This window comes from Lygodium microphyllum, chromosome 26, assembly GCF_053477565.2.
Source record: "Lygodium microphyllum isolate KBCC chromosome 26, Lygodium_microphyllum_v1.1.10, whole genome shotgun sequence".
In the NCBI taxonomy this organism is placed as follows: Eukaryota; Viridiplantae; Streptophyta; class Polypodiopsida; order Schizaeales; family Lygodiaceae; genus Lygodium; species Lygodium microphyllum.
In genome coordinates this window covers 42842202-42868508 of record NC_141160.1, presented here as the reverse complement: position 1 = coordinate 42868508, position 26307 = coordinate 42842202, and the positions used below count along the sequence as shown (strand labels likewise).

Here is a 26307-nt window from a genome sequence, read left to right as displayed (position 1 = left end):
CACATAAAGTTGGCCAATTGGCCTAAGGCCTAGTAAAGACCGGCTATTTGCATGATAGATCCTCTTTGAGAGCTAGAATTCCTCTTCACGGATCACAAAGAGGATTGAGCATCAAGGGTGTTGGACACCCCTGGATAAAAAAGCCAACAAGGTAATCCATGGCTTACCAACAAAGAGACCAATTCGTGATCTTAAACTTTTTCCTCCTAAGTGTGAATCAAAGATAATTCACCAAAAGGCGCAACGGCCCAATGCCCCTCGCTCTTCTTCTCATATATATCTTCCTTTTTCAATTTTCTTTCTGTTTTGGATAATAGCCTGTCTTTGCAATATGGGGGATATCTATCTTCTTAGTCAAAAAGTGTGAAGTTTGAAGTATTAAGATATAGAGCAAGTAATCATTGTAATGACCAATAGATGTGATGAGAATTCAATTGGACTACAATATGCAATCAAGGATGGGAGTTGGTGGATAAGAATAGCAATGCTTTCCAGATGAGCTATATAAATTTGCTCATTTGAGTACACAGCTGACAAGAAAGAAAACCCTGAGCCTGATATCAATGAAACACAGAAACTTAAAACTGGAATGAGCAGTTCAATCCATGAGCAGCAGTTTATAACGTGACATAGTACTATACAAAGGGTGGCCTCAGCAAGACAAAGCATATGACAAGAAAAAAGAATGTCAAATAAGTTTTCTCGCACACTTACTAAGGTACTATATTCTTACAAACATTCAATTTCACTTCTGAGCAAGTAAATAACAGGGTCACATACATCAACATTGGCTTTGGCTTACAAAGCCTGTCAGTGTGTCAACACGTCCCAGTGCACATACGTAAGGATCCATCCAAGCGCTCTTAATATTTGGGAATAACTTCAGACATTTTGCCAAGCCTCTAGAGCCAGGAAATCATTGTGCATGTCTATCCAACCTTACTCCCTTTACTCCTGTTATAATGCACTGGAGGAGGATCTTTTCTTCATACTGCAGCTTCTATGCATTAGTGTATATAATGTCTGTAATGAACCCCTACATAGGGAGCAGTTGGTTTTGCCTTCGAACATGCTCAGGAATAAGTTTCTGCACTAGCTCTGGAGGTGCACCCCTCAGTTCTGCATTCTCAGAAACACAACACCCAAAGCAGCCAATGCCCAATACTCAGACCTCCACAATTTGGGGCCTTTAGAATCTCAAAACATAAAGCTATTACGCTTTTCCAGCTAGAAAACCAGTCTCACCTTGGGGCTTGAAGTTGAACAGAGGAGGGAGTGGACGCCCAGTTGGAAGCCGTGTATTGAGGTCACGAAGTTCATCGAAAAAGCTATGTGCACATGCTTCCACCTGCAGATGACCCCACACTCCACAATCAAAACAATGATACTGTAACAAGACCATGCCCCAGCTAAGTTGCCCTGCAGACAAATAATTGGTCATCCACAGCCCAATCAAAAGTCACATACAGCAGTGTATCTCAAATTGGGCGAGTACTGAAGCAATCTAGACACCAGGTCAACAGCTTCTGGAGGGGTTCGTTTGGGAAACACCTGTATAATTACACAATAACAGCAATTGTCAATGTAAACTGCAAAACTCTGCAGCAGCCACAGAAAAGTAGTAAGAACCTTATGCCAAGGGTGCGCTTTTATCTGTGGGAACTTGTAGTCTGTGTAATTCGGATTCATGCACTTTATTTCCTCTCTTGTAGGGGTACCAAGAACCTGCAAGCAAGCAACTAGAAGCCTTGAGCTAAGATACTTGACTGGTTCTCAAAAAAAAGTTGGTAAAACATGAGTAACCTTAAAATACAAAATACAGGGAATAGATGGTCAACTCTGCTTTGATTCCTCACAAAGTCTGTTCCACAATAAGAGAAACAGTACTTCATTCAAGGTTTCCAATCTACACATGACCATAGATCAATGGACTGAAGTGTGCAATCATTTCCTCTGCAGGTTCAGAAGATACGTTTGCATAGACTGGACACCCTTGTTTAGCCCTAACCAAGCGTACTGTTGCATTTGCAACATTCAACTCATGCCACATGTCAACGACAAGAAAATCAAGGCAATTTGGTGAAAAGATTTCAAAATCGATCACCTTGATAATCTCCACTAACTGATCAACACCATTTTCACCTGGGAAAAGAGGCTGGAAAGCAAGACAGCAAACAAGGATATCATGAATTAAACTGCAGAATAGGAATAACATCAAATAAAGAAATACAGTTAAAAACTTACCCAAGCCAGTTATTCTATTTCCAGAATGAGCATACCTGGCCAAGAAGTAACTCAGCTAAAACACACCCCAGAGACCAAATATCGATGGCAGTTGAATAATGAACGGCTCCAAAAATGAGTTCAGGGGCGCGATAATAGCGTGAGCATATATAAGCAATATTCTGCTCCCCTTTAACCTGTGATGATTAGAATGATGCAAAACTGACGATTTCAAGAACAAAAATATTCAGCAGCAGTAGCAAAAGCTAACACCACTCTTTAATCTACCATTAACACCTCAAAAATGAATGTGATGTCAAAACTTACAAGCACTTTTGCACTCCCAAAATCACAGAGCTTCAACTGATGTGTATGAGGGTTCACCTAGAAACTCAATACGTAAAATCAATGTCTCAATGACTTGGCATTAAAAAAGAGTGAAAAACCTAGTCAGCAAAATCAACCTGTTAGGACAACTCATTCAACATACCAGAAGGTTTTGAGGTTTGATATCACGATGGCAAACACCAAGACCGTTGTGGATGTAAGCCAAGGCACGACAAATCTGTATCAACAAACACGTCAAAGTTCAGAATGTATTCTTTTCAAAAATACAAAAACACTGCATGGTAACACATAAAGCACAAGGTCACCACCTGATAAGTGTACAGCTTCACATAAATGAGATGCATTCGCTGATTAAGGCGAGTGTAATGTTTGGCAATCCGGTACACAGTCTCAGGCACATACTCCAAGACCAAGTTGAGGTACAGCTCATCTTTGTCAGTGTTAGAGTAGAAGCAATGCTTCAGGCTTACAATGTTTGGATGATCAAGTAGCTGCATTATTTGCAATTCCCGATTTTTGTAGCGCTTGTCTTGTAGCACCTTTTTAATTGCTACTGTTTCACCAGTCTCAAGACACTTAGCCTGCATATAATTTGAACATCAGTGAGGACCAGGATGCACAAGTGATCAGAAAACATAATTTTCTATACATGCACATCTGTTCCCTGTGCTCCACTTTTCATGCTTCAGAGACCACCAATCAATCATCTTTTGTCATGAATAAATAAATTTGCCCAAGTGTAACACAGTCATTTCTTCTGCTTACTCCAAGCCCCATCAGACCTGAAAAACGATGCCAAAAGATCCAGTGCCCACAACACGTTCAGCCATGTAGCTTACTGTCTGCATTTTAGAGAAGTACAAGTCAATAATGGGTGGTTGAACTATAAAAAAGGACATGCTGCAATGAGAACTTCAGGGTAGCATTTACACCGACAAACTAATCTAATATCAACTTGCTGCTCTGTTATGAGGACTACAAGATGACCCAAAAGAAACCAAGTATAAGTTGCTGATTGTGCTGCTCTTCCTGGAACTTTTGCATTAGTACTTGCGGTTTTATGCTAGACTCCAGATTACAAAAGTGTCACCCTTACAATCATTCAGATGCCTAACTCAATGATGTCATTAACCCTAACTCAATGATGTATCACAATTGGAGAGAACAAACAAGTAAATAATGTAAATGAGAGCTCAACATACAGTTATGGGATGTAAGTTTGGCCCAAGCTAAGTTGAAAAACCATAATCAAGAATAGTTGACCAGATTCAGAGAGTCTATTACAGTTGGTCTTTGTATAGGTTTACTTAATTTTCAACCTAGATCTCCATAGAATGTCCATTCTAAAAGGCTAAAAGATAGACCAAAATTCATATCTGGGAGTTGCAGTGTGACCCTAGGAGCACCCTGACAGCCACATTATCTGAGAATCTACATGATCTAAATAGTAGCAACAGAAACACAAGAAGGTGTACAGAGATAAGACTAGGCTTGGAGTGGGATCGTCCCCTTCACACAAACACTTGTATGTCTCTTAGTTCAACATGTCACACAAACCTCTCATCATTCTCAACACAAACAATACAAACAGAGTACAATTGTCACGAGGACACGAAATTTTAAGATACTTTGACCTTGCCAATAACATTTGATTAAGTTATCAATCAAATGTGCACGTGTTGCACATGGTAGTTATTTCATGGTAACAAGCCCAAGACCCCAAGGATGTAATGGGTGTCAAAGGCAAAAGTCGCAATAAGTTATGTTTGACAAGCACTAGGGTACTTAGTGTCAAATTTTGGACTTGACCAATGTATCCGTCAATAACGTCGGTGGTGACATTGTAGACTAGGCATTAATTAATCAATTAATGCCTATCTAAGGGTTAGTAATTGCTCAAGGATACTTGGAAGACAAATTGGCTTAGCCAATTCAATTATTGTTCAGTGAAATTGATTTTTTGATTAAATTAATTTTCAAAATTAACATTCTAAAAATTAATTTGAGAAGCTAAATAATGCTGCAAAATGGGATTAGAAGGCTGCCACTCGGCAAAACTTGCCCATGCAAGAGGGAGAAACGTTTTTAGGGGCTAGTGGAAGTCTATTCCAGTCATTGTGAGAGAGAAGAAGAAAAGAGGGGTGTCATACCGTGGAAGAAGAAGAAGTCTCTGTGGTATTATTTTGGCAAGAAGGGACACCTCCGGAAGGACTGCAGGACATTAGCAGCTTTACAATAGGAGCAGGCACAGATAGTGATGATGAGGGATGACTCTCTCAACGAGTCTCTCAACGAGTCTTCCTCTTTTCCAGGTCCAAGTTTAGGACCCATCTATGAGGCCATAACAATGGCTGCAGGGTCCTCCCTTCCAAGCTGCTAGTACAAGTGATGAGGTCATCCCTCATGACTATATAGTGCCAAAGAGGGAGTGTGAGAGGGTGATGAGATGGGGTAGGTGAACCTCCTCTATACAAGTATACCATTGCATAGGTTTGAGAGAGGGGTTTCCCTAACACACCGCAACCAAAATCTGGTAGGTTCAAATCCTAGAGTTGTCAAAAGATGACATACCGATGTGACTAAGGTTTGCGGGAAGGAGCATGGAGTGAACTCGGCAAACATAGAGAAGGGAAGAGAAGAGAGAAGAAACTCTGATGAATGGAATGATGAAGTTCTGAATCATGGAGTGAATGTGATACAAAGGAACAAGGGTGCCGTAGCACAAGGAAGATGATGAAGACAGCCACGAACCACGAACCGCAATGTCCTCCTGAAGGGGTGTGAGGGTAGTGGAGAGGCTGGAGAGAAGAGGTGGCGGACTAAATAAATCAACCGTGCGGAATGAATGAGAGAGTTGCCTATAAATAGGTAGAGTCAGTCTAGGATGGCACCCCTTTTTGGGGCTACAAACCCTAATCACAAAATGCAAAAACGCAAACTGCGGGTGAAGGGTGAAGGGTTTCTCAACACCCCCTCTCAGGCCCAAAAAGGGGAACAAGAGAAGAGTGAGGTGGAGATGCAATGCTACATGCTGAAGAATGCTCATGCAGCAAGTGCCACTTGAATAGTGTCCCTCGTGGGGAAATTGTTCACTTGCCCAAGCGCCCTAGTATATAGATGATGAGATCATGCAGTGCATAGGAGGAATGTTGGACTTTGTGTGGTGCTGAGAACCATAAGGATATGCCGGTACTCGATCTCGGGAGGTGGCTCCATACTGACCAAGGGACGAAGGCAAGAAGAAGAGGAGGAAGAAGATGTAGAGGATCCCGAAGATCCAAGATTTCCACCGGAAAGGGAACCTATAGCAAAGAACAATAGACAGAGTGAACTAGAAAACGCAAAACTCAACCTCGAGAGAGAAACCACTAACTCCGTGTATCCATGCTAGAAGGAATACAAAGGCCTCATCACCAAGTCGCAGCTCAACCTCCAAGGTCCCGATCTAGGTGGTACCTGAAGATCCTAGGTATCAGTAGAAGAGATGAGTGGTCGAAGACAGCCACCCCAAGAAAGTAGAGGATGGGTAAACAACTTCATGTGGAGTAGGTTCCCCCTCTGAGACGGGAGGTGGAGGGGCCCCCGCTGAAGTCGAAGAAGAAGTAGATGCCCCCTCTGAGAGCAAAGAAATAACATCCCCCTCTAAATCCCCCTCTGAAGTAGATAGGGAATCCAAAAACTCATGGATCACGGACTCCGAAATATCTGATGACGAAGGAAGTGCCGCCACTCATGCTGAAGAAGGTATCTGGGGTGCCGAAGAGCTCCAGAGATAGCCTCTTGAACCTAAGTAGTCAAGGGTGGGGAAGGGCGGGGCTCAGAATGAGCAAGAGGTGGGCAACAGTCATTGTCTTTCAGTGGAGCAGATTGGATAGCCGAAGAAGAGGAAGGAGTCGAGCAACCACTGTCTCTCAAAGGAGCGGACTGACGAGAAGACGGTATCAAACAATCACTGTCTCTCAATGGAGCAGACTGCAGATCTGTAGTTCATGGAAGCCACTGTACCTGAAAATAAGTGGAAGAAGATTGCCGCTGACATTGCGACGATCTCCAAGAGGTCGTAGCGCCAATCGATCCTCCATGTGCTCAAAAGGACTTAGTGCGCATCAAATGCATCTTATTGCCTTAAGCATAGTACTCTAATAGCCGATACAGAATGATCTTTGTGGCCCAAAAAGGAGAGGTGGCACAAGGAGTGCCTGGTGAAAGACGCAAATAGTCTGAAGGGGTGGGGAGCAAAGATCAAAGTCAGCAAGCGTCAGTGGTGTGTCCGGTGATGCCACAATAGGAGCACCCAGTAGTCTGGTCATCTACTGGTAAAGAAGCCATGGATACCAGTATGCCTTGCTAAAGAAGGAAAACGTCAGCCACCATGAACCACGAATCACAATGTCCACCTCAAGGGGTTTGAGGGCAGTGTGAAGCACGAACCGCAATGTCCGTCTCAAGGAGTGGGAGGGTAGTGGAAGGGCTGGAAGTGTGCTGCCAATGGGAGGAGAATGTGACCAACAGTAAGAGACTGCAACCAGTAGAAAAACGCAGGTGAGGAGAGAGAGACTAAAAACGCAAGCAAGGTAGCTTGCAAGAGAGAGAAAGACTAAAAACGCAGGTGAGAAGAGAGACAGACTAAAAACGTAGGCAGCAGGAAAGTGATGACGTGGCAGGCTGTACGGCCACAGGTCTGCACAGGAACAACAGTCGCCTGGCTAGAATCAGCTCCAAACCGTGTAAAGAGGACTGGAAATCAGGCGCCAACTGACGGAGACAGCAATGAACAGCTTCGGCTGAGATATCCTCCGCGAACGGGGTGTGGGCAACAAGCTGAAACACCTGAAATCAGTAAAAATGAGATTTTGATGCAACGGAAGAAAAAGAGAAGTGGATGACGAACCCGCCACCGGTCTTTGCCTTCACTTGAGTGGAGGATCTTTGCTTCTAGGTCAGTAGATCCAGCTCTGATACCATGTCAAAAGATGGCGTACCAGCGAGACAGTAGGGTTTGCAGGGAGAAACACAGAGTGAACTCAGCAAACATGGAGAAGAAAAGAGAAGAGAGAAGAAACTCTGATAAATGGAATGATAAAGTTCTGAATCATGGAGTGAATGTGATACAAAGGAACAAGGGTGCAGTAGCACAAGGAAAATGATGAAGACAGCCACGAAACACGAAACACAATATCCTTCTGAAGGAATGTGACAGTAGTGGAGAGGCTGGAGAGAAGAGATGACGGACTAAATGAATCAATTGTGCGGAATGAATGAGAAAGTGGCCTATAAATAGGTAGAGTCAGTCTAGGATGGCGCCCCTTTTTGGGGCTGCAAACCCTAAATGCAAACCCTAAAAGCAAAATGCAAAACGCAAAAACGCAAACTGCAGGTGAAGGGTGAAGGTTTTCTCAACAGGAGCTAGGATTGACATCCAAGTTCATGATGAGCTAGTTCTTTGACAGAGACAAGGATTGGCTCCTAGTTTGAGCTCACATGAGAGGACACTTTGGTGGTTTGGCCAAGGCAGGGAATCCATGGTCACATATATTTAGAGGCATTTTTAACAGGATGGTCTTGTATGCTACTGCAAGACACTGTTGACAATTTTTGACAGCTACTACGATTCTTCTCTATTTTCAAGAGCTGATATGATTGACATCGACCTTAGATTCTCTCCGAGGCACCTACCTTGGTGGTGGCTTGCACGCCCACTACTTGGGTATCCATGGTTCTACTTTGGTGGTCCTTGTTGTATGTACTATGTGTTAGCAGTCATGTTTGTCATGACTTGTCATCTCCTGCCTGTGAGCCTCAGTCTGAGTCAGACGAGGACATTAGGAGCTCTGACATGTCTGTCATGTGTTATGATGGGGGAGGCTAGTCACTCTCGACTGGCTGTCTTAGGTTGTGTATTTCTTTTTGGCCTCTTTTAGTGGGCAGCCACTGGCTGCCCGGCCACTTTTTGGTCATTGTGGTGGGGCGCCCATTTTAGGGCACTTTTAGGGTTTGCGCCCATTTTAGGGTTAGGGTTAGGGTTTGTCCGTTGCCTATTTATTGGCAGCCCCCCTCCCCACTTGATCACTTGTCTTCTTGCAGATTCCGACACTCCTCCCCCGTGGTGGTGCTGCCATCATCATCGACCTGATCTGGTGCCCTCACTGACGCTGTGGGCTGCGTGCAGGGACTGATCAGTCCATTTCAGTGTATTCAGCATTCATTTCAGTCAGTGCAGATTTCTCTTCCTTATTTTCTGCTTTCTCTCTCTCTCTCCCTCCGTGTTCGTATTTCCTCTTCCGCAGCGCACTCTCACATGGTATCATCGCCAAACTGAGAGCACGGAGGTCTTCATCGACTGGAGAGAGACCACACCTATCATCTGTTGCTGCCCCCCTTCCCTCCAACAGCCAGGCGGTCCCTCCAGGTGGTCTGAATATTTGCGTTTGCTGCATAGGTGGTCTGAATATTTGCGTTTGCTGCATCAGCCCCTTCCAGAGGCTGCCACGTCATCAACCAGCCCCTGTTTCCTTGCGTTTTCAGCTGGGCGGCCTTCTCTTCAGCTGGGCGACTCCCCTACAGGCTGCGTTTTGCATCCAAGGTGGTCGTATTCCCTCCTGGCGGCTCATCTCCAGCTGGCGCTTCTCTTCTTGGCTGCGTTTTGGTACCTAGCAACTTTCCCTCCGGATTTTGTGCCCTACACAACTGCGTTTTCACCTCCTGGTGATAGGCGACCTGATTTCCTGGAGTTTGGTGGTTCTTCTGGTGGTTGGTCACCCATCTGGTGGTCATTCTTCGGCATCGGCACAGTTTTCTTTGGTGTTTGGTATTTTGCAGATTGGAAGATGTCTTATCATCAGTCTACAGGTTTTGATGATTCAGATGACGAGCTTTTGTCTCAACACTCATCTGAACAGAGGCGTGATTTCTATCGCGAGGATCGTCATACGGAGTCTATTCCTCGTTCTCGTCCCCCTTCTATTCATGTATCTTGGCGATCCCCTTCCAGTGGGCCGACAATGTAGCCTTTGGTACCCCCTGTTCAGGTACCCCCTGTTCAGGTACCCGTACTTCCTCAGCTGCCCAAAGAGGACCGGTTGGATGGCTCCAACTTTTCTCTATGGTCCTGCAAGGTGGAGTGTATCTTGGACTCCTTCGATCTTTGGGAGCTTGTTTCTGTTCCTATTCCCCGGCCTCAGGTGGATCCCGCAGATGGGACATCTATGGATCGTGCAGCCTTATGGGATCGGCTTAATTCTAGAGCCAGATCTTTCCTCTTTCTGAGTTTGCAGGATTCTGTCCTTGTTCATGTTCACAGGTTGAAGATTGCAGCGGATGTGTGGCAGAAGCTAGCGTCTCTCTATCAGCAGAAGACGTTTGCCCACCGGATATCTCTTGAAAAGAAGTTGCGGATGCTCGCTATTGATGATAGTCCTTCCATGAAGGACCACATCAACAGATTACAGGATATGAGAGATGAGCTTGCATCCCTCTGTCGGACGATATCTTCTGAAGACATGGCTATGATTCTTTTGACTCCGTTGCCATCGCCTCGGTTTGATGTCTTCTACACCAGCCTTCTTACATCGAGGACCCGTGAGAAGCTTCTATGGGAGGAGCTATCCCCGCTTGTCTTGGAGCATGACGAGCGACTCAGAGAGGTCAGTGCTAGTGGATCCGACTCCACTAGAGCCTTTGTTGCACGTTCGGGAGGACAGAAGAAGAAGAAGTCAAAGGCTAAGCAAAAGGACAGTTCTTCAGGCTCTGACTCAGATTCAGAGAGACCGAAGTGCCCACACTGTGGGAAAGGGACACATCCCGAGGAGAAATGCTGGAAGAAGTACCCTCACCTTCGTCCGGGAGCGAAGGGTGGATCTACATCGGAGCCTTCTTCTACCTCTACACCAGCTGTTACCCATGAGTCAGTGTTCCTTCATATCCATGCTTTGGAGAAGGATCCTTCTTCCGTGGCTGCAGTGTCTTCTGCGCAGCCTTGGTTAGTGGACAGTGGTGCTTCGAGTCATATGACTCCCCGAGGTGATTTGTTACAGGATCTCCGTCCATCAGAGGGTTCAGTCACTGTTGGTGACCTTTTATCGGTGCCTATTAGTGGTGTTGGCACATTGCCTTTGTTTAGTGACCGACCTTCGAGCTCCTTTACACAGGCCCTACATGTTCCGGATTTGGGCCTTCCCCTCCTCTCAGTTTATGGTCTTAAGAGGCTTGGCACACGAGTGATCTTCACCGAGCATGCCGTTGTTATTGAGGATTCTTCTACAGGAGCTGTCTTATCTACAGGTTGGCAGGAGAGCGGGCTTTACAAGCTCCATTCCCCTTCTTTGATGCAGGGTCCTCCGCGGCAGTCTATTGCTACACCCGTTCCCGCTTGTGCACCTTCTATTCCACAGGTTCCTTCCCATCCCCCACCTTCTCCTCCGGTGGTTCCCTCGTACCCCCCATCCCTTTCAGAGGGGGACGATATCGGTGATACGGCTGTGGATTCCCTGGCCCCTCGTGTTTTAGAGGGGGATTTCCAAGATCGTGAGGAGCTCCTTCAGCGGCAGTCTACATCGACGGACTTCATCGACATTGGCATTCCTCTTGCCACCCCAGGATCTATTTCCTCTTCGGCCTTCAGCCACATCCAGGATCTAAGAGGGGGTGTTAGCAGTCATGTTTGTCATGACTTGTCATCTCCTGCCTGTGAGCCTCAGTCTGAGTCAGACAAGGACATTAGGAGCTCTGACATGTCTGTCATGTGTTATGATGGGGGAGGCTAGTCACTCTCGATTGGCTGTCTTAGGTTGTGTATTTCTTTTTGGCCTCTTTTAGTGGGCAGCCACTGGCTGCCCGGCCACTTTTTGGTCACTGTGGTGGGGCGCCCATTTTAGGGCACTTTTAGGGTTTGCGCCCATTTTAGGGTTAGGGTTAGGGTTTGTCCGTTGCCTATTTATTGGCAGCCCCCCTCCCCACTTGATCACTTGTCTTCTTGCAAATTCCGACACTCCTCCCCCGTGGTGGTGCTGCCATCATCATCAGCCTGATCTGGTGCCCTCACTGACGCTGTGGGCTGCGTGCAGGGACTGATCAGTCCATTTCAGTGTATTCAGCATTCATTTCAGTCAGTGCAGATTTCTCTTCCTTATTTTCTGCTTTCTCTCTCTCTCTCCCTCCGTGTTCGTATTTCCTCTTCCGCAGCGCACTCTCACACTATGATGGGACATTATCATTGAATATTATATTGTATCAACTCACCCATGATCTGAGAGAGGGTGTTAGCAAATATGTCAATTTATGGGCTGATTTTGTGCATGTCAATGGGCTAGGGCACTAGGATATTCTTGATTATTTAGACATTTTTCTTGGCATTTTATTATGGTATTTTAGTATTTATTGCTAGCCGACCTAACATGATTTATGGTATTATTTTTGCCTATTTATTCAAGTTTCTCCTCCACATTCATTGATCATTCATCATCTAATTGGTTCTAATGGAGGAAGAGGAATAGGTGCCAATGCCTTCACAGCCGATGACTCACATTGGTTTTGTATTGTCTCATATCTTGGAATATGGATTCCACTTCCCAAGTATCTCTTAGCTTTTGAGTTCCTTGGGCAATGTTCTTTTCATTTGCAGTGTTTCTCTTTCTCTTTCCTTTGTCTCTTGTGCTCAGCAGTTTTCCACGCTTCCATCATTGCATCCACTTCTGACACCACCATGTGTATCTTGTATTCATGGCAAGCAGCATAGAGATGTTATTTCCATCAAGTCTTCAAGGAGGGGTAATCAGCCCTTGGAGCTTGTTTCGATTGACTTATGTGGACCAATGAGAATGGAGTTCCTTAAAGGGAGTTTGTATTTTATGCTTATTGTTGATGATTTTAGCAGGATGATGCGAGCATATTTCTTGATGGTGAATTCCGAAGCATCCTCATATGATCTTGGAGGAGAACAAGTCTACCACAAAAATCAAGTCCTTGCATTCTGACAAGGGAGGGGAGTTTGTCTCCCAAGAGCTAACCCATTTTGTGCAAATCGTGGCATTCACTAGGAGTTTACCAACACAAATACCCCTTACGCAAATAGCATATTGAAGCGGAAGAATTGCAATGTGAACTAGATGGCGCAGACTATGATGGAGCACCGATAAACACCTCGATGTCTATGGGCCGAAGCAATGACCACCATTGTCCACATCCTTAATCAATCCCCTACTTCAGTCATGGTTGGTATGACACCTTTTGAGGCTACTCTGGTCAAAAGCCAGATGTTTCTTATTTCACAGTGTTCAAGTGTGATACTTATGTTCACATCTTTGAAGAAGAAGAGGGACGAGTTTGAGCCGGCTTCTAAGAAACAAGTGTACATGGGTTATAGCTTGCAATGCCAAGGATACAGGCTTTATGATCTTGCTTACCGGGAGGTATACACAACTCAAGATGTTTAGTTCGAGAGTTTCCAGCTACAGAGGGGGGATTGTTTGATGACTCCTACCATTCAAGATAGGGAGAGCACCTCCATGAAGGCGGCTTTACAATCACAACATTGGAAGAAGGCTATGGAGAAAGAGTTGGATGCTATTGAGCAAGACTTGGTATCTTGTGCCTAGGACAATTCATAGGAAGGTGATTGGTATTAAATGGGTCTTTAGGACCAAATACCACAGTGATGACACTCTAGATAAGCACAAGGCACGACTAATTGCAAAGGGTTTTGCACAACAATGGATTTCCATAACACCTTCGCAACTATAGCTCGGATGGCTACCACTATGCCATTTTTGCCTTGGCTAACCATAGGAGATGGCCGGTTTACCAAGAATGACATCGACATGGCTAAAACTCATCAATTGGAAGTCTAGAAGTTCATGGTACTACTGGATCGAATGATCCAACATTTGCATCATATGATTCCAGTGATCCACAGTAGGGCCCTCCATATAATAGATGCAATATGCTTGGCCAATGGGTACAATATGAAGCTGAAGTTTTTACACCATTGAGAATAAAGAAAATTGTGAGTAGAGCCATTATTGAACAAAATTGTAACCTCTTGGCTATTAATACAACCAATGACTTTAAAAGGTCATGCAAGCCAAATATAGTTTTATTTATGGAACAACCATTACAACTAAGTACATTATCAAAGCAATCTTTTGGTAAAAATTCAAAAGAAATATCTACAGCTTTTGTAATATTTATTGAAGCCTTTGAAGTAGACTTCATCTTTTTGTTTTGAGGATACTCTCTATCATTGCGAAAGTGTCTCATCGAAAGGTAGGCAAAATAGCAACCCTTAGAGCAATCCTCACTACGAGTTACTTTGCACTTACCATCCTTCTTCTTGTGCAACTTCAAAGGCGATTGATTAGTTGTTGCTTGGATAGAAGATTCCATTGGCTCAATTGAAGGTGGAGGTAGCTTCATGGGACCCGCTCATTGACAAGCTGTCCCTACTTACAACCAAAGTATTATTAAAGCTTTTAGCATACTTTTAAATGTTCTAAGTGAATGTAATGGATTACAAAGCACCTCATTTTGATAGTCTAGTGGCAATTTGAAAAGATAACATATCTAGAGTAACACTTCATGATCATGCAAAGCCTTTGTTTTGTAAAGATCTTTAAATTCTTGTGAATACATGTCCAAGGTCTTTTCCCCCATGTCATGCTTAAACAACTTATGAAAATTTCCAACTTGATCATCGGTTATGAACTGCTTTCGAAAAATGAATTGAAAATTTGCCATGTCTCTGGGTTGGTGGGGCGTAGCCCAACCCATCAAGCATACGCCTTTCCTTGTAACATGATTTGTATATGTTTGATGTGTTGATTGTCGTCAAACTAATACAAATCAAGTTGTCTACTTGGCCAACCATGAATCAAGGTTGGTATCGTCATATTCTTTAAAGGAATCATGTTGGAATAGAAGACGCAACATCCTCATTGTTGCAGACACAAGTAGAAAATTGTAAGTGTGCACCAACTGGCATTGCATGTCTTTAATTTGAGCTTAGAGAAAGACTACTAGTGATAAATCTCTTTCAAATTTCATGGAAGAAGATCCTTTCGGATGCTGCCTGTGTTAAGAAACCCATTTGGTTTCACACTTACAGCCCCAAAGAACTAAGTGCCCTTATTCTAGGGTGCTACCCTAGAGAGCTCAGTGCGTATAAATAGGACTCAGACTTAATGCATTAGACACCCTAGCCACATTTTTCATTCATCTTCTCTCTCCATTAGATCCACTCTTCCTTCTCCATCTCTCCTCTACCTAGTGGATGCTTCTCATCGGAGTGCTTTGATTAGTGCCATTTGGAGTTGTTTGACTACCGCTTACTACATTTGGAGTTGTTGCCATCATGAGTTGGCTATTGCCTAGTCTACCACATTGTTCAGGACTGCTGCCAACCTACGTTTACATCATCAATATCCACTTTTCCATCTTCCATCAAGGTGGATTTACTTTTTGTTGTCCTACCCCTTCTCGACTTCGCTCATAGCTCCCTTTTGCAGTTTTCAGCCTAGGTAGAGTTGTGTTTTGTTACTGCAAACCCTCCTACAATTGCATTTGACATCACAATGAGTAGCCCTATTGATTTCCACTTGTCGGAGCACACAGTGATTGTTGGTTGTCTTCTCAATTTTGATAGCCCTTGAGGAATGTGTTTTGCTCTCTCTATAGCTGGTTGTTCTTCCTTCTCCAACATCTACTTCAATATCCTACTGCTCAAAGGACTGCATTTTGCTCCCTTCATAGAACATATTCCCTAGAGATGCTCTTGCTTGATCAGGTGGGACAATGAAGTGATCTTAGAGTGTTGCTCCATTGTATCAGTATGATTCAATGTTCATTCTTTGCTCTTCTTCTTCTTCCTCTTCTGTGTCTTTTTCTTTGTCATAGTGTATACACTCCATGCTTCTCCCCACCAACACTATTGTTTCTTTACATGGTATTTGAGTAGAGATGCTTAGAGAGCTAAAGATCTTCTTCATTAGTGAAGACGAAGAAAGGTTTCAAGATCAGCAACACTCCTAGATTCCAAAAACTTTATTTTTTGCTGCGCCATTGGAGGGACACCAGTATCTTCTCCCTCCCACCCTCCCTTTACAGGTTAGACACACTGGTGCTTTAGTTTCTTCCAAGACGGAAGGAGAGACCATTGGGTGCTTCCTTTGTGGCAAGGACAATCACACCACCAAAGATTATCATTGATCTTTGTTGCTTACTCCATTGGGGTATACATGACTACCCCTGGCACTCTTTTTACCATAGTTTTTTGCTAGATATTCTTCTTTATATATTGACTATATGAAACTCATGTATTGTCTTTTGAACTTGATGGTCGTTATGTGTGATCAAGAGCTATTCACCCTCCGAGATCACCAAAACTAATATATATGTGATATGGTATTAACTTTGAAATTTAGTAGATATTTTTGTGATCCAAATATTGTTCCTTGCATTTGTTTTATTGAAAAAATCAATCATCTAAGTTGCAATGTAATTCAATTTCTTTCAATAATAATGTTACTGTGAATTCAAATATGAGAAAATATTTGGATCCAATTCTACACAAGTACGTTGATGTCTTTTTGTCCAAAATATCCAATGGAATTTTGTCATCTCACTGTACATTAGACCATAGGATCAAGACGTTGCCCATCCCGTCTCTCGACAACCTTATAGGTTTAGCCCAAAAAAGCATAACGAGATGCATATGCAACTTCATGACTACCTAGATAAGGATTTTATTGAACCTAATAAATCTCCATGGGATGTGTCTATTCTTCTCACTAAGAAGAAGAATTGCACGATGCGCTTTTGTGTTAATTACAAAGGTCGCAATGAGATGAACGTTAAAAACAAATATCCATTACCTCGGATGGATGACCTTATAGATCAACTTTCTAATACACAATATTTCACTAAGATCAATCTTAGGTTCGGTTACCATCAAATACGAATAGCTTCGGAGAATGTTTCGAAGAATTTTTTGTACTGCCTTTTGGATTAATAAAGGCTCCTTCAACTATCTAGCAAATGATGAATGATTTATTTCATTTGTATCTCGAAAAGTGAATAGTTATTTTTCTTGAAGACATACTTCTTTATAGTAAATCATTCGAGCAACATGCGAACCACTTGCATATTGCCTTACATCTCTTCAAACGAGAGAAATTATTTGCAAAACTATCCAAGTACAATTTTTTTCGCACAGAGCTATTATATCTTGGATATGTCATCTTGATTCATGGCATTCATATTGATCCCAAAAATGTTCGAGCAATACTCGATTGGCCTATTTCGAGGACCATATGGTAAGTAAAATCTTTTTTAGATTTCACTCCATTCTTTCCAAAGTTTATTAAGAGCTATGCTAAGTTTATTAAGAGCTATATGGCAAACAAGATCCAAGAACCCTTGTAGAAATAAAGAGAGAAAAGGGAGTGATTGAGGTTGATTGTGGTCCAAAATATGCTTCAATCTTCGATCCCTATCAAATTATCAATCTTTGTTTAGCCAACAATTCAATCTTCGGTCTTCTTCAAGTTGATCCTTGCGATCTTCTTGATTGTGACATCTTCACAACAACCTCACTAACATCCTCATCGGTCACCATGATCACAATCTTGACTTTGTCGTGCCTCACGGTTCTCATTAGAAGTATCATGTCAATTATGCCAATTTGCCATTTGTTCTTAATTATTTGCAGAAACACAGTACACACTAAAAAGATGTGTTTTGATGTCAAGCTGCTCACAATGTGAAAGGCAACAGCTACAAAGGCTCTATTTGCAGCAAAACAGTCAATAGATGCTCTGGTGGTCTCTAAAACAATCCTCTCTTGCACAAAAAATAGTGCATTTGCTGATTGCCCAGCTCTTGGCAATAGTCACCTAGGCACCTTCAATAATAGTTGCTTTAGCCTTTCGGGGCTGAAAATACAAGAGGCCTACACAAAACACGGTAAAGAGGGTGTGGTCTCCTCTTCAGGGCAGCTCCAAGGCTTCTTCTTTGGTGAAGATAACATGTGAGAGAGCATAACAAAAGCAAAACACAAACGCAGACAGAGAAGGGAAGAGAGAGACTGAAAATAACACAAAAGAATGGAGGAACAGACTCAATTAATCTGAAATAAAGTGTTGAATACAAAGCTAGACTGATCAGTCCCTGCACACAGCAGATACACATCAGTGAGGGCACCTGATCAGGCAGATGGGTGGGATGAAACAGGCTGAGGAGAGAGAGTGCTGCTGAAAATGATGAATGACCAGCGAGAGGTAGTGGGGCAGCTATTTATAGCTGCAGCAGCCAAAATATGGCTAACCAGCAACAATCATCCACATTCGCCTGCATAAAATGCTCCCACCCTGATCAAAAGGCCCTTGCCAATGTGATCACAGCCTAAAACAGGCACAAAATTGAAATGCACTGAAACCAGATTGCAGTGTACAGTGTGAAAATGCCAAAACAAACTAACAGACTGGAAAATGAAATGCGCTAATTGTTAGAGCTCCAATAAACTCTGATGGAGCTCACGATCAGGAGATAAACAGCATGAAATGCATGGAACGCTAACAGGACTCGACATCATATAAGCATGACTTTGACCCGGTTGCAATTCACAACACCAATACTATTAGACAAGTGGATGAAGCATATGAACAGATTGGTTGCACATGGATTTATGGTGCAACTGTCCACAGCTCTTCCATGGTCTTGTCCTCAACTCTAGCAACTCCACTCTCAAAAAAAATCTTGGTGCCTAGTCCTAGCAGCTCTGAATTCTGTGTATCATATGTGCTCACATTTATTTCACTTGTATCCAGCTCTACAATACTGAAAGCTCCACCCTCTCATAATCATCAGTTTGAATGATGCAATCATTTTGATTAATGGATTTAACTTCTCACTAGTCCTTGTGTGCATTGAGGTCCCTTTTGTAGGTGTCACTCATGCACGTGCGTGTTCATGCAAGAGGGTAACCACATTCATGTTTTGCTTTAACAAAGGGTTTTCAATCTTTACCTTAAGTTCAGTTCAGTGGCATATGTGTTTCTAGTTGTTCTTATCGCTGAGATTTATTGTGCTGAAAGCTCTATTGCAACTTGCAAGGGCATCTAATAACCGAACCCTGATGTGTGTAATCCCCTAAAGCCGTTAACCTCTGAATATGCACATCAATCGTGTCTTTACCTTTTTAGTTTGGTGCAATATGTGTTTCTCGTTGTTCTTATGCTGAGATTTATTGTGCTAGCTCTATTACAACTTGCAAGTGCATCTAATAACAAAACCTCTATGTGTGTAATCCCCTAAAGCCATTAAGCTCTGAATATGCACCTTAACTGTTAACTTTTTATGCTAGTTGAATTGGAAGAGCCAACAAATGACATTGCGACTGCCAAAAGCACACCCGTCTCTGATCTTATTACAATGTAGCTCTGTTCCTAACACAATATTGAGCTAAAGCTTGGTTGTACCTTTGAATAAAGCTTGACTTAGAAATGGCTATAGCCATTTACTGTATCCTGCCTGCTAAACTGAGTTAATACTAGACAAGCCATTTCCTAGCCACCAAAGTTCTACCCATGCACTTGGCACCTACCAGTGTCTAGACCACGTCTAATGTGCCTGTATGCTGACAAAGATGTTTCCAGGGGCCTTGCAAATTGAACAATGTCATCCAATAAGCCTGTCCAGTGTGGAGTATTGCACGAATCTAACCCAATCAGTCAAAAAAAGGCAGCTAGTTCCTGTCAGCCTGATTTCTTGTACACTCATAATTAGTCCTTGATTATCAGCATTGTTGACATTCATATTAACGGATTCAGTAGCCCAAACAGGTGCAGGAACATCCATGTTTGTGCCTTGCATTGTGTCTCAAAATGCTAGTGTTCTTCATAAGATCAATCATCCCAAATAAGTCAAAAAAATCCAAGGACAAAAAAAACCCCAAGCCCACTTGTCTTTGTAGGAGAAAGGTTCACAATCCACATTAAATTGTTCAGAGCAAGTACTGATGGAAACAAAAGGACAGGCAACCACTATCACAATGTTTCTACTCTCTTGAGATGATGGTGGCTTCGTAACTGTCCATCCAGATTCCAATCAATATGCACATGCACTATCACTCTCAATCCAATGGCATTACAAGGTGGAAACATCTCAATGGGTCTAAAATGTGTATTGTACAATACCTGCTTTGGTCGTCCATGCGACCCTGAAACTGTTGTGACAATTATATGTCCTGTTTCTGTACCATTGCCATCAATTACAGACGCTTGCAAATCCTGCAGTTGAACCACAAGCATTCAAACACTGTAAAACAAGCGCACATAAGCACTCATGAGGAGAAGATGACAAAAGTTGACGTTCAATGTCTGGTGCCAATTGCACGGCACCTTATCATCACCCAGATCATCGTTCTTGTCCTCTCGTATTTTCATGTCGTGCATTTCCTTTGGAAGCTGATCGACTCCACTGCTTATGGTGTGGGGTAGCCCAACGATGTAAGAGCTACCGGTTGCACCAGCCATGGCAGGCCCTGCAGTTGCCATGAACTGCGTTCAACCTTGAGACACCTGCAAAAGAGTCTAACAATCCTTAAACTGTAAAATTTTGGTTAACTGGGAAAAATCGAATCACTAATGCTCCTGTAACAGGTATTACAAGAGTGCAGAGACCAAATGACATGCTCTTTGACACAATATGTCGATTGATACGATTCTGTCTAGCCCTAACAAAGTACAATGTCCTGCAAAAGAATGTGAAAAGCTTGTGTTGACAGAGATTGCTGCTACGTCTGGAGCAGGGTTGAGCGATGTGATCAAATGCCACCATACGTTTTCTTACTGTAAAACGCACGCGAGCACATGCATGCACTGATCTAGCACAGAGTAGAGCCACATGATCAAGCCAGGACAGAGTTGCTTTACCTGTGATCAGAAGGTCAGAAGGCAAGAAAGCTTTGATCCCCAAGGAGCTCTGCTGGACTGGGCATCGTCCATGAGATAAGGAAATGCTAAGGTTTTCTGCTAATCCAGAGAATGCGCCCATCAACAGCAAACTTAGAGGGTATCTAGATCTACATCCATGGCTGGCTGGCGAAAGCAGAAACAGAGTAGGGTTTCTCTGTGTTACCTGGGGCTCTGTGTCAGCTGAGTGATCGTCTGTTTGGCCTGCCAGTAATCCAGCAGAGACTCAATTCTCCATCAAAGAGCAAGCACAGAGAGAGAGAGAGAGAGAGAGAGAGAGAGACTGTCACACACACACAGAGAGAGACAGAAGGGAGTGCTTTTCAGGTGCCCACCAATAGCAGAGCCCCAAGTGAGTGGCCCTTTTTCTTTCTATTCGTTTGTTTGTTTGTTTGGCCCAGGAAAGAGAGGACTGTAGACAGGCAGTCTCCGCCGGTCAAACCCAAAGAGAGACATCCATGATTGCAATTCCCTAAGGGTGCTTTCACACCTGCCAGCTTCCTCAACATGTTTGGAAATTGGCAAACATTGTATGCCGCGCAGATGATGAACTGCTGTAAATCAATGTGATTCACATTGACTTGGAAATTAGCAATTACTAGGCGCTCCGCGCCTAGACTCGAAGCGCCGGGCGGGCGCAATTTTTGCGGCGAGGGTGAGTGTTGGACCCGTGGCACCCACCCCCGCGTTTCTTTGTGGGGAGGTTGGGGGCGGCCAACCTCCCCTTAACTAATAGTAAAGATTTTATGCCGCACAGACGATGAACTGCTATGAATCAATGTGATTGACTAGGACAATCTGCTGATGCAATTCGGCGCACACGATGGCTAGTTTAACTAGGTTATAGCGTTGATAAATAGCTATTTTAGCAATGCCTTTTTTTTAAACCACTAGAAAACCTCCATGTAGTAACTATCGCTAGTTGAACAACATAGTTCACCATGAACACATGTTTTTTTTTTTTAATACCGCTAGAAAAGATCCACATAATATCCATCAGTGAAACCCCAGGAGAGAAATCCATGACTCCAATGTCTTTGGAAATTGGCAACCATCAATGCTTGCGAAAAGCATTTTTTATAATGGACATGAGAAGCTTTCACTTGAAATTTTGGAGAGATTTTTGAACCAAAGTACATGTGTTTGTCATTTTTATAGCTAAAGAATTTATAAAGTTCAATGGTTTACAACTTCTTCTTTAAATTTTGGAGGTTCCTTTTTTTGAAAATTTTGCAATTTGTTTAGCATTAAACCTCAATTTTTTGTGAACATCGGCCATCATGCAATTGTGATATGCAATTGATGTAATGAGCATACTAATAGGGTAAAGGGGCCAATATGATGACATTTTACAATTCACCATTGCCTCTTTTTTCCAAGTGAGTTACAGTATATTTTTCTTATTGTTGAACTATGTACATCATTTAATACTAAAAAAACAAGATTTGGGGTACTTTCATATTTTATCAAGTAAACCTAGCTATAAATGAAGGGTTCACAAAAGAATGATAATGAGGGGCCAACAAAGTGGCACTCATGGATGCATTGTTTTAAGGTTTTACAAAATCCACAACATAAACAACTTATATATGGGTGAGTGTTTGACCCACATTAAACTTATATGTAATCTATAAGATTTTGTATCATAGCTTAAAAAGATGCATCTTTCATGCAAAACTATCACTAAATTGTGGGATTTGCTTTTGGGAAGCATCATCTTATTTGCCCCTTTACCCTACAAGGATACTTTGTCAAGAGCCATTAGCTCAAGTGAAAAAAGAGAATAGCTAATGAGCCCAAGATCAGGAGTCTGATTATCATGGCCTAATCAATGTAATCCCTAATTGATGTAGTGTCGATAGGGCTAGGCCAAGCATGGCAATATAAGAATACCTTGTTAATATGCATTAGCTTAAGTGAAAAGGAAGGTATGTGATGAGCCCAAGTCCTTAATTTCTGCTCTCACAACCTTGTCAATGTGATCCCCCAATTGATGTAGTGCAAGTAGAGTGAGGTTACGCATTGCCAATAGAAGGATACCTTGCCAATGCCTATTAGCTCAAGGGCATGTGACAAGCCCAAGATCACAAGTTCTATCCTTGCAACCTTCTAGTGCAATTTTAGTTTATGTAGTGTAAGCGGGGATATGTTAACCATGTCAATATGAGGATACATTGAGAAGACTTGTTAGCTCAAGTGAATAGAGGGTACATGATAAGAACCGCATTTTTGGTCAAATGTTAGGGGTGTTAGCCACCCCTTGAGAAGCTATTATCTTCAATTAATAAAATCCCATTTCATGTGTAGTATAAGGATACCTCTGAGAAATACTTTCACAACCTATCCAATCTAACCCACATTGGATGTTCTAGTGGAAGTAGGACTATGGTAAGCATGTTAATATAAGGATGAATTCATGTAATAGAAAGCAACGCTTCATAAGCAAATCAATATGATCATAAAACAAAAGAGAAATGTCTACTCAAAATTGGGCAAGTCATCCCACGCTACAATAGTCACTTGCTAGTTTGCAATTGGAGGATGCCAAAGAAAAGATACATTGACCAAATCACTTGAGGTTAGCTTCTCACAATGATCGAAACTAAAGAGTGTGACTTCTAGCATATCATTTACCTACAACTATGGGTTAGGTGCCCATGCTTTGGCAATTTCCTAGCAATTGGCATACCTGCCTTTTATTGTGATAGGCTAACTCTCTCACGATACATGTTTGCAAGAATATGGAAGCTAACTTTTGGCATGAGACTCCTCCCATATCTTGATATTTGTCAACGCTGCCATTAGAGTGATGTTACAACAATGGTGACAGGCAAGTAAAGGATATTCAATACTTGCCAATTAGTTAAGTGGAAGTTGAAGGCATGTGACTAAAAATCAATGGCTATGCTTTTCAATTGGTTTACTCTTTCTTTGCCTCTTGCATTCAAACAAAGGTCTTGCATAGAAAAATAGGCATAAAGATGAGTTCTCCCTCACATAGACAATGTCCCCACTTTATGATCTGGCTACTTTTTGACCCCATATGATCCAACTTATCATTTATGCTTGCTTATAATAGTTAAGTTCATTATTTCTCAATTTATACCCATCATACAATTTTCTCCCTCTTACAAACAAAATTTCCCCGTGTACAAAGTTCGTACTTTTTAGCCACCTATTCTTAAGAACTTTCAAATTGGCTTTCCTTTCACATGTGTACAATTTGTTGATATTCATTGGATTTGTTTGGCAAAAGAATCTCTTTAACAACAAACTCTTCTCTTTTACTTTCATAACTAATTAGGTGTGGCCCCTCATGACCCTAAGTTCTCATATAGTGATATAAGCAAATATTGAAGAATGCTCTCTATGTGTGTGGGTGTGTGTGCATGCATGTGCGTGCGTGTGCGCGTGTGTGCGCGAGCGCATGTGCGTGCGTGCATGCGCACGCGTGGGTGTGTGCATGTGCATGTGTGTGTGCATGCGTGCGTGCGTACGTGTGCGTGCATGTGTGTGCGTGTGCATGCGTGCGTGCGGGGGTGTGTGTGTGCATGCATGCACGTGCGCGTGTGCGTGCGTGCATGTGTGTGTGCGTGCATGTGCGTGCGTGTGTGTGTGTGTGCGCGCACGCGCACACACGTGTGTGCACCCTTCTAATAAGCTTGTGTTAGAATATGACATGGAATCATATTGGCTAAAAGAAATGTATGTTGCCAAGAAAGAGTGCTAGCCAACATTACATGTGTGTACCCAACAACACACTCTAAAGGTTCTAGGAACTGGGAAAGGGAAGAAAGTAAGCATGGCCAAATGAAAGAAGGACTTTGACAAGAAAAAGAATGACAATTTTGTTTGATTGGAAGCAAGGTGGAAAGGAGCATTCCCAAGAGCACAATGGAAGACATGGAGGCATAGAGCATGGAGCACATGACGAAGTACAACCTCAAACAAGCTCAATGCCAAACTTTAGAAATTTTTTCCAAAGAACTCAATACTAAAGACCACCTTGGTAAGTTCATGAAAGTGGTTCTATGTGTCCTATGTGCCTAAACTCAAAGGAGACAACCCCAATCCACAATGGCATTGCTCAACCATGCAAGCAATGTGGACTCTGGAGCATGGTGAAGGCATGGGTCAACTCAATTAGTCTCAATGCCAACAATATATTGGCAATTGCACTTTTTGGGGACAAAGTATCTTAGATGAAGAAATACTCAAGGTTTGCAATATCATAAGAGCTCCAATTATTAAGGGAATCTAGGAAGTCAAGACCAAGTAGCAATCACTAAGGGAGTTAGAGCTAAAATAGAAGTTATCTTTAGCTACATTATTAGGGAAGTGTTGGCATTGCTTAGAACTATGAGGAGAAAACAACATGCATTTAAGGTCATCTTTACATCCAAATTGTAATTTGCACAACTATAAACATATGAGTTTTGACGTACTTGGTTGTTTATTTTCTCAAAAGTCGTATGCTTTCCAAATTTACTTATGATAGATAGTGAATGATTAAGAAAACTATTACGTGCAACCTTCTAAGGCCACAATTCCATGTGCATTTACGATAATTGACAAGTTTAGGTACAACTTTACTAGTTCAATGAATGATAGATAAATCATTCCTCGACTTTGGTCATGGATATTTATCTAGGTTTTACTCATGTAATTGTTGTAATATGTTGTCTAATTGACCACTGTTCAACTTAAAAGAAAGATTCCTTATTGGTTGTAGCATGCTTCATGACCACCCTTGAACCTTAGCACCTTTTCAAGAAAATGTTAGGCATTTGGTAGAAATCAATGTCTAGCTTTGTTAGACTCCTAAACCAATGATCCATCACATAATGTAAGATGATTCAAAGGTGGGGTATGGACTAGTTCTTCGTTCTTGTTTGGCTAGCATGCCTATCAAGCTCCTTGTAATGGGTTCTTAAATGGTATAATACAAAGTCTACCATAAATGAGGTTGGAGTTGAAGTTTATTGATTGTGGCCTTTTTATTCTTGTTGATTGATGCAAATTGGGCTTATCTATTTTGTATTAAGTTTTTTATTCACAACCTTTGCTTCATCTTTGTATCCACATGAATTCAACAAATCAAACTTTCTTTTTATGGGCCATGATTGATATTGCGAACTCTCATGTCTGTTTAAAGTTTTTATCCCTTTGAGTCAACATATTGATAGGATAGTCCACATCTAGTGATATGCGTACATTAACTCAAATAATATGAAGACATCTCATTTTTATAATCATTGCAGTTGTTTACAGTCAAAATAGCAAGTTATGGTTTCTCACGTTTACTCTATGCTCTCATTCTCTATTTTATTAATGAGTTTCTCATGTTTACTCTATACTCTCATTGTCTACTTGTAATAACAACTCATAAGATGTTACTTTCCTTATTAATATGCCACACTCCATTTCTCTAACAATCAATGCTTAATCAACTCAATACGCTTCTAAATGCAAAACATGCAAAAATGCTTATGATTAGTAGATAGTAACCTTCCACTCTTGACTTCGGTCTATATTTCTCTTAGGAAAAATGAACTCCTTGGTTATAGGGCTTCAATCAACCTCTACCCATGCACATGGCTTTTGTATAGCAAGCATGATGCTATGGCTCGCTAATGGACACCAAATACATTCCAAAGTTTTGGTTAAGCACAAGCCTGTCATGAATATATAAGAGAAATGAAACACACAAAGACAAGGTTTCAAGTAGAACATTTGAGTGACATGATGTTATTTGGAAAAAGTAAAACCAATCCTT

The 26307-nt window shown here is 42.2% G+C and overlaps 1 protein-coding gene across 2 annotated transcripts; it reads right to left on the bottom strand.

Moving 5' to 3' along the window:
* Positions 1 to 670: 670 nt before the first annotated feature.
* LOC148013196 (shaggy-related protein kinase epsilon-like) lies at positions 671 to 20883 on the bottom strand. Of its 2 annotated transcripts, none has more exons than XM_087668278.1 (14): positions 20698 to 20883; positions 20493 to 20591; positions 19959 to 20138; positions 19755 to 19847; positions 3354 to 3413; positions 2880 to 3152; positions 2714 to 2788; positions 2551 to 2607; positions 2280 to 2420; positions 2105 to 2155; positions 1630 to 1725; positions 1468 to 1551; positions 1246 to 1348; positions 671 to 1119 (listed from the first exon to the last, which is right to left on the bottom strand). In XM_087668278.1, the coding sequence occupies exons 3-14, from the start codon at positions 20112 to 20114 to the stop codon at positions 1037 to 1039; spliced, it is 1272 nt and encodes a 423-aa protein (XP_087524404.1). In that variant the 5' UTR covers positions 20115 to 20138; positions 20493 to 20591; positions 20698 to 20883; the 3' UTR covers positions 671 to 1036. The 2 variants fall into 2 exon arrangements, with proteins under 2 accessions (XP_087524404.1, XP_087524402.1); XM_087668276.1 differs by having other exon boundaries at positions 20493 to 20588.
* Between the last annotated feature and the right edge of the window lie 5424 nt (positions 20884 to 26307).